The sequence below is a fragment of the Protobothrops mucrosquamatus genome, unplaced genomic scaffold, assembly GCF_001527695.2.
Source record: "Protobothrops mucrosquamatus isolate PMUCROS unplaced genomic scaffold, P.Mucros_1.0 scaffold1137, whole genome shotgun sequence".
Lineage (NCBI taxonomy): Eukaryota > Metazoa > Chordata > Lepidosauria > Squamata > Viperidae > Protobothrops > Protobothrops mucrosquamatus.
In genome coordinates this window covers 37,142-51,789 of record NW_015387355.1, presented here as the reverse complement: position 1 = coordinate 51,789, position 14,648 = coordinate 37,142, and the positions used below count along the sequence as shown (strand labels likewise).

The window sequence follows — 14,648 nt, the reverse complement described above, 5'->3', positions numbered from 1 at the left end:
TTAATTTCACTAAAGAATAAATTCACTAAATGTGTATATAGGTGTACATGAAGGAGGCTAGGGAGTGGTAATTTCATAAAACATATTTCTACTATCTTTCAGCCTTTTTTTTTTTAAATGGCTTATTTATTTTTGTCTCTTTGAATCAGTCTTGACTCCTGGCAACTGTCAGGATAGGTCCCTGCAGTTTTCTTAGCAAGATTTTTGGAAGTGGTTTGCCCTTGATGCCTTCTTAGAGCTGAGCAAAAGTGACTGGCCCAAGGTCACCCAGTTGACTTCACACCTAAGGCAAGACTAGAACTCACAGTTGCCTGGCTTCTAGCCCAGTGACTTAACCATTACATCAAACTCGCTCTCTCCAAATGGCTATAGGTAGCCTTTACATGCTTTCTTATGTTTCAAGTTGTCCCTGACTAGAATATAGTTTTCAATCAATCCTTAATCTGACACTGTATAGACTAATCTGAGAAAAATTATGCCACCATGAAATTATGCACCTTTAAGATGCCTGCAAACTCTTTTGGATATTTGGTAATTTTAAATACCCAATTTAAATACCCAATTTTAAATGTGCTAAGTGTAGTTTAATAGGTGTACTTGACAATAGACTGCATTTAGTAGAGTTTGAAATCTGAAAGAAACAAAGCACGTGTGGAGTTTCTGTTATTTTGGACACATGCCTTATTTCTGGTTCCCAAAATAAATATTGAGGGGGAAGTTGACAAGGTTAAATAAGTACTTACCAATGTCTTATACTTTCTTTCTGTAAACAAAGAAAAGCTTTTGCTACCCTCTATCTGCTTCTCTGCAACTTCACGTTTTATCCGTGAATTTTGAGACCGCTAGAAATATGAACAGACATACAAAAAATAGTTAACATAAAGCATGCTACAAATAATTAAAAAAATAAACAAAAACAACCATTTAAGGCAGATTTCACTATTGAATTCTGCAGCCAAGTTCACAAGCATTTATTAAGTTTCCATTCCAATATATTTTTCAAAAGTCTTTATAGGTTTTATTGGAAATGGTAAGGCAGAGTAAGCGACAAAAAAAGTATCATGCTATTGTGACACAAGCTATACCCATTTCATTCATGGGACACATGCTTTCAGGTAGCCCAATTCTCCTGGGTTATGAAGAGCCTAGAAAACTCTACCTTAGGCCCACTGGGACCAAAGAGGAAATAACTACACTGGTAGCATATAAATATGTTGATGCGGGTTTACTTGCCACAAGTAGGAAGATGTTGGAATAGAGGCTGCTTAATGAAATGCGTACAGAATTTATAAAGCAAGGAGTATGAAAATTCCACAAGTTATTTATGCACAGGTACAGTCTTCCTCAAGAGAAAGGAAGGAAAACTTTTCTATCCATATTCTCCATTTCTCATTCACACAGACACTGTATGCTATTCATGCCTGCATTCCAGAAATTTATTTATTTTTATTTGTATCCTACCTTTATTTTATAAATAACTCAAGGTGGCGAATATATTCAACATATATCCTCCTCTTTTCACCTTACTAACAAACCTGTGAGGTGGGTTGGGCTGAGAGAGTGACTGGCCCATGGTCACCCAGCTGGCTTTCTTGGCTAAGGGGGGGCTAGAACTCACCGTCTCCCGCTTTCTAATCTAGTGCCTTAACCACTCCAGGGGTAGGCAACCTTGGCTCTTTTATGACTCGTGGACTTCAACTCCCAGAATTCCTGAGCCAGCATGACTCAGCTTGGAAACTCTCCCTTTCCCCTCAGCATGGCTGGCTCAGGAATTCTGGGAGTTGAAGTCCACAAGTCATAAAAGAGCCAAGGTTGCCTACCCCTGCACTAGACCAAACTGGCTCATTCTTGCCATTGAGATACAAAGGCAAGACTATGTGTGAAATTTCAAGTTTATTTGGTCACCAAAAGAAGAAAATAATATTTTTTCATACATTCCAATTATGTGAAATATCAGCAGGATATTGCCAAAATAGCGGACCAAGGAAACAGGCAAAGATCCTCAGATGTTTCATTCTTTATTCAAGAAGCCAAGATCGAGCTAACTCAATCACTAATCCCTTATAAATGCCACAGAAGAGCCATTTTAATTGAAAAATATGCAGTCGCACTCAATTTACCTGAACGTTCAAAAGGTTTATTTCATTTTGAGGAGTACACTGTAATTCTCCTAATTCCTTCGAATGAATGGAAACCAAATATAGCAACCACTTCCCTCCTTTCAGTTCTTTTGGCCACATAATTTCCAAGAAAGCTGTACCAAATGTTTTCAGTGGTTTACCTAGGTTCGTGATCTGTCAGGAATAAAATACATGCATTTGCTCATATTAATTAGCAGATACGTCCTGGAAAAAAACTATCATGTAAAATAAATGCAAATATTCCAATTTACTACAAATCTGTTTCCCTTTTGCTTATTATGGCAATATAGCCTTCTTCATATAATCTTTTTCCAAATGTCTAGGTCAGGCTGAAGAAGGTTGTTCAACTTCCAACATAATCATATATAGTATGAGTTGTGATATGTGAGCCATTTTATTTATTTTGCTTGCATCTTTGATTTTGAGAAAAATCTAATAGAATTAAAATCCCTTGAATGTATGGTTTTAAAAACCATTATGTTTCATATAAGCAGCTTGTGGGCAGGTGAGTCCTAGGGACTAGGAACATCTGAAATTAGTATTTCTAGTGATTCTTATGGCTGATAAACATTGTTAGCTTGGAAGTGCTCCTTCTGTTCATGGAACAGGACTCTGATACACCAAAGATTCCTGCTGATGGAAGGAACTTCCTATAACCCTTTATGTCACTCCCCACTCCATTTTCTTAAGTCCAACAATTGTCTGGAGCAGGTTTATTGCAAGGTGCCATGGATCAAAAGGAAAAACAAAATGTCTTTCCTGTCTCATTACCAGTGTGAGAATCCTGTGGTCATCATTCCTCTAAAGGGAATTTAAAATCTAAGTCACTACATTCCCACAATATTTACTATGGAATGAACTGTCATCTCACTCAAGATTCTTTCTTTGCTTCTCTCTTTTTTCTCTTTAACAGCATGTGTATACTACCAATTTAAATAGATTGAATGCAGTGTTGATATACTCCCTAAAGATGGAAATTTGCTTTCAGATACAAATGTTTTGGGTAAATGCAATTAATTAGAAGACCTACGAACATATCAAGAACCACCCACCTATCAAGAGATGATGATTAATTAAAAATAAACATAGCATTTTTAATGCTAGCAGGTATTATTTTTTTAATCACTATACAGTTTGAGACTTTCCCTCCTCCCTACCCCCCCTTCAAATATTTCTCAGGAATAGGCATTTACTGGTAAATCTAAAAGATGTGAAATAGTTTGAATATAAAATGCAACGGTTCTGAGTACCTTATTTTATCTCTATTTTTAAGCACCCAACTTTACTGGTTGAACATCTGTGCTTTGCTCTTTGTCAGAAAAGTGAAGGCCAAATTCTCCCTACTGATGGGTCTTTGAAAAAGTGCCATTGAGATACAAAGACTACATGTGAACTTTCACGTTTATTTGATCACCAAAAAAGGAAATAACCTTTTTTTCATGCATGCCAACTTACCCTGAACTCATATTCAATTAAACTACCGATATTATCTTCAGATTTCATTGCACTTTCCCCAACGATATTACCTCCAAAATACACTTGGGAAGGCTTAGCAACCCTGTTGTAAAAAAAAAAAAAAGGCAAATATATGAAAATGACTTTTAAAAGGGACCATTTCTGCCACTGATTTGTAAAGGTCACCTACCCTGTAAGTGATAAAAGCAGTTCAATAACAACTTTAGCTTTCGCGGTAATTGGTTCCAAATTAGTCTGATTGCTTGTCCTGCAACAAAAAGGAAACAAAAGGATACTTTCAAGGAATAGTTAATTATGTTCATGTTATAATGCATGGCCATATCAAAGTATTAGAAACAAAGTAGGAAACATGATGAATACAGTTTTTTTTAAAAAAAGGTCTTACGTTTCCAGTTTCAAATTGATATCCAGCTCTTTCGTATCAACGTTAACCTTGGTTGTACTTAAAATCACATAAAATGTAACCTAAAAAAAAAGGAATAAAAAGAGTGATTGCACTATATTGCAGGCATAAATCTTATATATGCCATAACTGGTTTATTTGCTGGGATTGATTAAAATCAGAGAGACATAACCGATGTACTGGCAGCAGCGTCTTCTTTGTTACTGAAATTTACTAAAGCCAATCTTTTAGTGAGAAGTTTTACAGCAAGCATTATATAATTTCTAGCTTTTTACATTACGTAGACTCCCTTGATCCTCAATTTTTGCTGAAAGATGCGCCTTCCCTTTTAATATTGTTACGACTTCTGCCATACATAAGAAATAAGGAGTAGCTGCTTTGCTTAATTTCTGATACGCTTTATCACACGGATAAATATGGTTCTACTTTAATTAATTAATGTACCACCTACTTTAAGAGTCGCGGTGGCGCAGTGGTTAGAATGCAGTACTGCAGGCTACTTCTGCTGACTGCCGGCTGCCAGCAGTTTGGCAGTTCGATTCTCACTGGGCTCAAGGTTGATTCAGCCTTCCATCCTTCCATGACTGGTAAAATGAGGACCCAGATGGTTGGGGGGCAATATGCTGACTCTGTAAACCACTTGGAGAGGGCTGTAAAGCACTATGAAGTAGTGTATAAGTCTAAGTGCTATTGCTATTTTAAACTCAAGTCATTTTTTCATGAGGGGATATTATGCATTTTTTCATGAGGGGATATTATTATTCTTTGAGTTACAGCCATTCGTTTAATGAGCATTCAGTTACAGTGGCACTGAAAAAACTGAATTATGACTAGTTCTCACATTTACGACCGTCGCAGCATCCCACAGTCATGTCAATCAAACTTCAGGTGCTTGGCAACCAACCTGTATTTACGATGGCTGCAGCAATCCAGGGTTCTGGGAATGTCATCTGCCACCAGGGAGCTTCTGACAAGTAAAGTCAATGAGGGAAGCAAGATCTGCTTAACAACCACATGATTCACTTAACAACTATAAGTTATTCACGTGGCAAAAAGGTGGCAAAATGAGGCATGACTCACTTAACAACTGCCTAGCTTAGTAATGGAAAGTCTGTCTTAATTATGGCCATAAGTCAAGGACTACCTGTATTTCAGCAATCAGAGATGTAGGGCAGCCTGATATTCAGTCACCCCATTCTCTGAGGTAAAAGAAGCCATACTTACAGTAGAATTTCTTTTGAAAGGATTTCCAAGTTCACACTCCACCTGAGAACCATTTGGATTAGCACCACAGGAGAGGATTTTTTCCTGAATTAATAATAATAAAAAACAACAACACAGATGCATCAAGCCAAAATTAAGTGAAACAACAGTATCTTTGAAAGTCCCCATCATTTGGTGGAATTATTTACCGGAAAGCTCTTCCACTCCCTGAAAGCAGAATAAGTCAAGCTGTCTGGAAAGGTTGCTACAAATCTCGCTTCATGAGCATCTTCGCCATCTTTTAGGGGGTCCATGGCACTGGAAGGACTGTTCGTCACTGTGATTTCAAGGGCGATATCTTTCTGGTCTTTGAGAACAAGCACTGGAACATTGTTTTCCCTGGAGAAATAGAACCCAAATCACGTCACTGGGAACTGGAGGGTAAAAGTGTTTGTGCCACATTCTTGCAAATTCCTTCTGTAGACTTACATGGGGAAATAGGCAAATCTGTCCTCGTTTCCCTCTTTGGTGCAAAATCTGTAATGCATCTTCAAATTGCTGTGGCATATGTTGTCTGATCCACAGCCTTCTTTCAGAAACTGCACCTAAGAAAGAATACAAGTTCAACGGTTTGATTTCAAATGCCACTGTAACAAAAAAAACACAACAACAGGGGAAGGAGATTGCACTAATCTGCTTTATTTTATATACATCACATACTAATATGAGCAGCAGTCAGCTGTCTCAGTATTTACAACCATAAATAAGAAAACATCATATGCAACCAGAAATAGGACAGTAGGTCAGACACAATATCAAATCTATCACTCCCATCACATTGTGTTGCATTCACAGAAAGCTACCTTCAGTTCTTCCTATCCTTTTTTTTTTTTTCATTTCCACAGACAAGTGCCTTTGCTATTCTACTAGGACGGGATAAGACCCTCTTCCCTATTACTACTTTATTTCATTAATGTTTACATCCAGGAACAAGACAGGTGAATAATCAATGGTGGCAATTTGTCATGAACATTATTCTCAAGACCTGGGTCTCCAAACTTGGCAATTTTAAGACTAGCATGGCTGGCTGAGGAATTCTGGGAGTTGAAGTCCACAAGTCTTAAACTTGCCAAGTTTGGAGACCTCTAATCTAGCCCCATCAACAATTCTCAGTAGTAAAAAGTCAACATTCAGTAGTAAGAAATCAACATTGCCTTGATTCAGCAATTCAAGGTCAGGGACGGGTGTTTCACAACTCTTAGCAGAGTACAACAGTACAAAATTATGGGAATGAGGCTACGGAGGCATCTATCAGTGAGAAGAGGAACATAATTTAATGTGCCATTCTGTCATCTCCAACAAGGGAAGGAGAATCTACCTTTCATTCCCAATGCTTGCAACCTTCTTTTCTTGACAAAATAATATACTGGCAATGACTGAAGTGGCAAATGTTGTTGAGATAGTATTTCCTTTTTTAATAGATTTTCTAATCATGATATAGCATAATAAGACTCTTATAGATGTCTAGCATGAAGATTCATAAATAACTTACCTCTGAGTGCACAGTTTTGGGCTCATTGGCATCCAGAATTGGGGTAAGATCTGGCAGTGACCTTCCCTGTCTTCTTCTGGGTTTTACAGAGGTCTCAGGACTATGAATTGCAACGCTAAGAGATACACGAATTGGACGCAATTTATCTTTGATTTTTTCCTAAGAAATAAGAGAGGAAGTTCTGATTAATATATGCAATTCACTCCAACTACGTTGATTTGAAACCTACTAATACATGCTACCACAAAACTGGAATACAATGCTATTCATTCATTCATTCATTCATTCATTCATTCATTCATTCATTCATTCATTCACTCATTCATTCATTCATTCATTCAACATACAAACAAGCAAGCAATTTATAGACCACACAACTTCCAATGGTTCTGGGTGTCCTTCAATTAAAAGTTTTTAAAATAAAAATACAAAAATACAAAAGATGGATGGCCCAACAATACAAAACAAACACATAAAAATAAAAAGATGAATGGCATATAGCCCAAATACTCGTCCAGTTTGCGTTCCATCTCTACTTTATCCCAAAGCTTGGGAGAATCACTAGATTCTTTTTAAAAATCCTGTATATCATCAGGGTGGGCGCCATCTAGATCAATTAGATATTTCCAATGCCAGCAATGCAAGTGACATTTTAAAGATGTAGGCTGCTTGTCTAAAGTAAAGACATCCCCACCCCAATTTTAAAGAGCTGGTACACGCTGTGTACGATATAATGAATTGCCTGTCTCCTAAAATTATATAATGGCTTACATGACAACTAAAGTTAAACATAGAAACCAACATTGTTTTATTTAGCTTCCTCTCCCTCCCCATCCTAACTGCAAATGTGAACCATACCCTCCCGAACTTTTCTACTACCCCATATAATGGCAGCTTCTTCCAGGAGGTGATACCTGTGTATAAGATGACCATTACATGCAGGACTAGTGCTACTAAATAGTACAGCGGAGAATACGACATGTGTAGAGTTCTATGGCAAATGCAACAAAGTAATTCAAGGCTGGAACATTCTGATCCTGAAATATCTCATCCATCTTCGCCAGAATGGCTTCATTTCATTCAGAAAAGCCCAATTTGAGGAACAACCACCTTTGGTAGTATAGGTACAGCCCTTGACCTACGACCACAGTTAAGCTCAAAATTTATGTTGTTAAAAGTAAGACATTTGTTAAGAGATTTTATGACTTTTCTTGCCACAGTTGTTAAGTGAAACATTGTAGTTGTTAAGTTAGTAACATGGTTGTTAAGTGAAACTGGCTTCCCCATTGACTTTGCTTGTCAGAAGGTCGCAAAAAGTGATCACATGACCCCAGGACATTGCAGCCATCATAAAGATGAACCAGTTGCCAATCATCCAAATTTTGATCATGTGACCATGGGGATGCTGCAATGGTCTTAAGCGTGAAAAACGGTCATAAGTCACTTTTTTTCCAGTGCTGTTGTAACTTTGAACTGTCACTGAATGAACTGTTGTAAGTCAAGGACTACCTGTACTGGAACAATACTGTAGCTATTCCGGTGGTGAGGTTAGACCATTTTGATCTTGACCTCTACTGAAATCTTCAGCACAGAAGTGGGCACGCTTTCCAGATTTTTGTGACAATAATACTGATAGTCCAAGTAAATTTCCTGGGAGGGATGGGAGTTGGGAGCCCGAGAAAGCTGACGAAATTCAAGTTGCAGCCGTCACTACAGCTTTCATTTGTGGCCTGCAAGCTGGCCATCCCTATACTAATGTTGGGTTTGATCCAAATATAACCTGAAAATGAGAGCCCTAGAGAACAATTGCAGACCTTTATTGAACATCATACCTCTAATTCGAGCCTGCTAGGCACACACTCTTCCACCTTCTGTCCTTTGAGAGTTACACTTCCACTAAATGGAACAGAGCGAAGCTTAGAAAAATGCACTCTTGGTGGCAAGCCTAATTGCTTCCTCTCACTTTCTGCTTCAAATGTATAGTTCAAAACTGGAGAAAGGAGAAGTGTGAAAGAAAAAACAAAACACTTGGAAATAGTAAGGCTAGGAGATACAGCACAATAAAAATTGCACTCCGTCCAAGCTAGTTCTGGGAAGAAAACCACCCCACAAATACTTTTTGTTTTTAAAAATGCCCCTGGATATTACACTGTAGTTATATATATTGGGAATTAACTAGACACTTTTCTATATCTCCTGCATGCTTATGCTCTGTACTCCTGCTAAATGCTACAGCTAAATTGCTATATTTGAACTCATTGGCATAAGTGCCCTAATTCAGCCACACTATGATTGACAATCTCAAGAATTATAGTAATGGTCTGATGTGATTTTTGTTTTAAATACAAACAAACAAACAGAAAAGCAAAAAGAGCGCCAGCTCTCTGCAGCCTTAACCATTTTAGCACAACAATTCTGGAAGGAGTGGATGGGATGGGAATTAAAAATAAATAAAATGGAAGATATTTTTCTTGACGTGGGCATTCAGTCCAATCCATTTTGAAGAGTGTCCCAAATTTCACATCTTTCAGATTCAAGAGACCAGATACTGGTGACTGTGAGCTGAGACACATCTAGAATATCCAGACTGGACAATATAGATTGGCTTCTTTTTCATTCTTCAAACTCAACTCAAAGACAAGATTGATCTACAAAGAAAGTAGCCATGGAGAAAATTCGTCCTAGGCTTATCTTTCTCTGCACTGCCCTTGTGGAGTATACACATACACAAAGAAGCCCGAATGAGAAAGCTAAATTTCTGAAATCGCCCACAAAAGTAATAAGGGTGCTTAAACAAATTCCATTGCTTGACGATATGGAAGTGATTTGCCTGCCTTCTTCAATGTTTTATTTCCCATTATAAGTTACAGCCTTGGGACTTCCTGGTGGCCTTTTATCCAAGTATTATACAAGGCCAGAAACTACTTAAGCTTTTTTCAAGATCAACAAAGTACTGTCATGTGCTGAGGCAATAATGATAGACAAGTATTATTATAAAAACTTACTTATTTTTTGATTGAAGTTAGGCTCGCTAGCTGTATATTCAAAACATGATCTAATGTTCAGGCTGCAAAAAATTCAAGAGGATAGAAGTGGTTTTAAAAAGTGAGTTCTATATGGCTGACATTTTCTTAAGAATAATTGGAAACTCAAGAAGGAAGATCTCTCTTTGAGAATCCTTCCTCTTATATTGGACTCTCAGACACATTTTAGATAGATAAAATCCAGTATGTCAGTTATCCTAATAGCACAGCTTTGCACTAGACGTGAGTTGTTCAGAAGCTAATTACCTAATGTGCAAAGTCTTCTATCTCTTGGAAAGCTTCCACATTATGACTTTATTCTTGCTAGCCTCAGGAAATGGAAATAAAGTTAGCACAGAGTTGCAGACTCCATCAGGAAGAGGAAGTGTTGGATATGTATCCAGATCTGCACCTGAGCAGAGAGTAATACCTAAGCATTGAAACTTCCTGACTGCTGCATAACCTATTTGTTGATCTAACTCTACCAAGTCAGCAATAATAAGGAAATAGAACACAGTCTCCTTTGTTTGCCTTGCTCTCTTCTTCTGCCCATGCCTGGATTTTCTCAGCTGTTTCTAGAGATGCTAGAGTGTGAATCTGGGACCCTTGCATACAAAGCACATGCTCTACAACAGAATTAGGGCCATCCTTAATGAAGGGGTGCTGCATTTATTCCATGCTATACCATCCTAAAAAGTATTAATGGGCTGTACCATGTGACCATACACCAAAATAGGACTAAAGGTAGCACATAAACCACTTGCATGTAAATCCATGTGCTAAAAATGGAAACGACAACAAAAGGCTCAGTGGCTCACCAAAGGCTACTGGACGCTTCACAGTTCCTCATATTCAGATCAATTCTGTCTGGAGAGATCATAATGGTTTTCTTAATGCTTATTACAGGCCTTGACCTTGTGAGAAGTGAAGCAAGGAGAGAGAAAAATCGTTAAAATAGAAGTAGTGAGAGGAAAGAAGAACTGCTTTACATTAATAAATGGTAAGAATAACTTGAAGCTTCAGTCTTACGATCAGGATGTCACACAAGGAGGATGAAAGCTATCCTGCTTTGTTTCGTGTAACAGCATATTAAAGTCATACCTATCCATGGGTAAATCACTTTACAGGGCGGTACTCATAGGGAAATAGGAGAAAGGAATGCAGGTAGTCCTTGACTTACAACCACAACTGAGCCCAACATTTCTGTTGTTAAGTGAGATACTTGTCAAGTGAGTTTTGCCGCATTTTACAACCTTTCTCGCCTCAGCTGTTAAGTGAACCACTGCACTTGGTAAGTTAGTAAGCTGGTTGTTAATTGAATTCTGGCTTTCCCTCTGACTTTGCTTCTCAGAAGATCACAAAAGGGGATCACGTGATTTTTGGGACTCTGCAACCGTCATAAATATGAACCAATTGCCAAGCATCTGAGTTTTGGTCCCATGATCATGGGGGATGCTGCAAAGGGCGTAACCTTTTTTCAAAAGTCACTTTTTTCAGTGCCGTTGTAACTTTCAACGGTCACTAAACCAACTGTTGTAAGTGGAGGACTACCCGTATTATGTATGCCCACTGCTTTAAAATATTTATAAAAGCAATGAAGGCAGGCTTTAAAAATCTAATGAGTAAATAAAAAAATAAATAAATGGCTCCGTTCCAATCACTATTTTGCATCTGGTTCTGCTCCCATCCACTGTTTTGGACCTGTTTGTCAATGGTGTATTTCTGAGGTTCTGATAAAAAACAAAAACAAAGATCTCACGAGCATGAAACTGGACCAACGTGAATAGCAGCAGAGATGTTTCAAAGTTTAGCACAGTTTCACATTGGAAATCATCTCAAACCATATTTCTCAACCTTGGCAACTTTAAGATGGGTGGATGTCAACTCCCAGAATTCCCCAGCCACCCATCTTAAAGTTGCCAAGGTTGAGAAACATTGATCTAAAATGATAGGAACAATCTACTTTGCACTAGAAGCAACATTTGCATAAAAATCACATTAGAGGCAAGAATGTTTGAATTCAAAATATTCTTCACACCCCTCAGTAGACTTAAGAGCTGTTGTGGAATCAATTGGTCTTACAGATTTGATAACTAGATGAATAAACTTACTTTAAAAACCTCTTTTATTTTGGGGGACAGTTAAATCAAAGTAAAGAGGGCACATACCTGTAAACTGAAACACTATCTGAAAGCGATCCAACAGCAATGTCAGGGTAAGAGTTTCCATCAAGATCCATATTTCCCGTGATAGAATACCCAAAGAATATCACATTATTTGTCGCGCCATCAAGAGTCTAGAAACGCAAAACAAAAGCATACAAATGCAGCATAGTGTCAAATTACCTCTTTAACGAATGTATTCATTCAATATGTGGGAACCTATGCCGAGCTTTTCAAAAAGTCAGATGTCTATGGAGATTCTCAGTCATCCAGGTCATGGTTGTCCCAAAGGTGCTTTTTCAAGAGGCAACTGGAACTTTCTTGGTTTTCTTTTGAAGATGTTTTGCTTCTCATCCAAGAAGCTTAGAAAAATGCTGAAGAAGCTTCTTGGATGAGAAGCGAAACGTCTTCGAAGAAAAAAACAGAAAGTCCACTCACCTCTTGAAAAAGCACCTTTGGAACAAGATCCAATGCTTTCATCAACATGACCAAAGCAGCATTGCACTGGAAGCTCTGCCTTTTTGTACATGGACATGACATCATAATGCCAGTGGAGAAGGACATAATGTGAACAACAACAATGCAACACTGCTTTCTTCACTTAGTTCCCACCCTTGACCCCATTTATAGACAAGTCTTGGGATGTTCCCTTTAAGTCAATCTTGACTCTTGGCAATTTCCATTTATAGACAAGTCTTGGGGTGTTCCCTTTAAGTCAATCCTGACTCTTGGCAATTTCCCAAACAGATCCGTGCAATACTGCATAAGCTGTTTGCCATTGCCTTCTTCTGCAATGTTTTTCAGCCTCCGGTTGAGAGAAAGGTACTGGCAATTCTATCCCCCACAGTATTAAATAGATGAACAAAATCAGGAGTACACTGGACAGATGAATCACTGAACTGCAAGTGGCAATTTCTTTCAAGTTTTAGGCCCTTTCCTGTGTGGATCACTGCATTTTCTAAACCAGAAACAATATAAAAAGAATATTCTGGTCATTTATTCAAAAACATTTCTGAACTGCGAAGAACACTTTTGCTGTGTTCTTTTAACCTTGTTTCATTGGCCAATTTTTCATCCCCATAATTAGTTTGTCCATTAGTTTCTAATTCATCCCAGTTGCTATCCACAACTAATTCTACATGCATAAGAAAACGAGTTGTGCATCTCTTCATCACTCCTTTCAAATTGTAAGCTCTTATTAGAATTATTGACGTACAGAGATAAGAATTTATTGTCGATTGCTCAGAACAGACAGTCAATTTTTCCCAGATTTCTTGAATGCATAAATTGCTTATGAATAACGGAAAAATCAATGGCAATTAGAAGACATTATGTCTGTATTTATACGAGGTCATTTCTTCACTTTGTACATGAAGAAAAATTATGATTTGAAACAGAAAACAAGAATCAGAAATCTGATTGAAAAAGAAAATATTCCCAAAGCTTGCAGGAAGGAAGGATCCAAGCTTAAATGCTGGTAGTCGATAGGCTCATTTAAACACCCGAAATTTAAAAAGCTCATGTTGCTTTTGCAAGTAAGGTAGCTCTTGAAAAAACCAAAACTATATCTAATTTCCTTATATCAATGGAACGGTATTAATATGCTGCATGTTCCTGTATTTCCTGCCCCTTTCTATCCTTCAAATTCAGTATAAAAAGACAGGAAAAACTGGAGCACTGAAAAGGAGAATAGAAGGGGAATACATATGGTTCTCCCATCTCCAGCGTTTTGGTTCCTGAGCTTTCTCCGTGGAGGTGTGGTGCACCATCAATAACATTACTGTCCATAATACTTATGTTATTTGCAATGTGATTTGATTTTGATTTTATTAGATTTCTACCCCGCCCTTCTCCTTGCGGACTCAGGGCGGCTTACAGCCCGTTAAAAACAAGTAAACAAATACAAAAAACATGCCACATTTTAAAATCAATTAAAATAAAATATTGCAATAGGCCAATTAGTATCCTTTAAAACCAATAGAAAACTAATTAAAAGTAATACTTAGGCCAGTCCTGCCTGCTTAAAAAGCCACGTCTTGAGGGCGCGGCGGAAGGAGGGGAGATCCGGAATCACCCGGATCTCTGGGGGGAGTTCATTCCAAAGGGTGGGGGCNCCGGAAGGCCACCGGCAGCCAGTGCAGCTCGCGCAGCAGCGGCGTTACATGGGAGCGACGAGTCCCTCCCAACACCGCCCGCGCTGCTGCATTCTGGACTAACTGAAGCCTCCGAGTGCTCCTCAAGGGAAGCCCCATGTAGAGAGCGTTACAGTAGTCCAGGCGGGAGGTGACAAGGGCATGAGTGACTGTGCGCAAGACTGTGTGCAACACAGTGCATTGCCTTGCCTATACCAATGTGATGACTTCTTCCCAATCCAGCATTGTTCTCCCAAGTTCACTACTGCCCTCCTTCCCTTCCTACTAAGGAGAAACAGCAGTTTTGTTGGAGAGGGGCAAAACTCTTTTTCTACCTATTAACTAAGCCTTCTTGTGGGTCCATGTCATGGTAGCCTGAACAGAGACCCAGGTCCACTAGATCAGAGGTCCCCAACCTTTTGGGCACCAGGGACCGGTTCCCGTGGAGAGAGGTTTTTCCACAGACCGGAGGGTGCGTGGTTTTGTATGCTGCCTGCATCCCACGGATGGGGCTTTGCTTGTCTGTGCAGACCCGTTGCTGGCATGCCGCGGCCCA

General features: G+C 38.7%; 1 protein-coding gene across 1 annotated transcript in view; it reads right to left on the bottom strand.

Annotated features, from left to right (window-relative positions):
* ITGA6 (integrin subunit alpha 6) overlaps nucleotides 1–14,648 on the bottom strand; it is a 38,583-nt gene that overhangs the window by 6,541 nt on the left and 17,394 nt on the right. The window contains exons 8-20 of the mRNA XM_015820528.1: nucleotides 11,967–12,094; nucleotides 10,617–10,712; nucleotides 9,781–9,842; nucleotides 8,608–8,765; nucleotides 6,776–6,934; nucleotides 5,713–5,828; nucleotides 5,433–5,622; nucleotides 5,245–5,328; nucleotides 4,003–4,082; nucleotides 3,787–3,864; nucleotides 3,597–3,699; nucleotides 2,121–2,294; nucleotides 744–842 (exon numbers count right to left, since the gene is read on the bottom strand). Of these exons, the coding sequence (XP_015676014.1) occupies nucleotides 744–842; nucleotides 2,121–2,294; nucleotides 3,597–3,699; nucleotides 3,787–3,864; nucleotides 4,003–4,082; nucleotides 5,245–5,328; nucleotides 5,433–5,622; nucleotides 5,713–5,828; nucleotides 6,776–6,934; nucleotides 8,608–8,765; nucleotides 9,781–9,842; nucleotides 10,617–10,712; nucleotides 11,967–12,094 (1,527 nt within the window). The remainder of the gene's footprint in view (nucleotides 1–743; nucleotides 843–2,120; nucleotides 2,295–3,596; nucleotides 3,700–3,786; nucleotides 3,865–4,002; nucleotides 4,083–5,244; nucleotides 5,329–5,432; nucleotides 5,623–5,712; nucleotides 5,829–6,775; nucleotides 6,935–8,607; nucleotides 8,766–9,780; nucleotides 9,843–10,616; nucleotides 10,713–11,966; nucleotides 12,095–14,648) is intronic.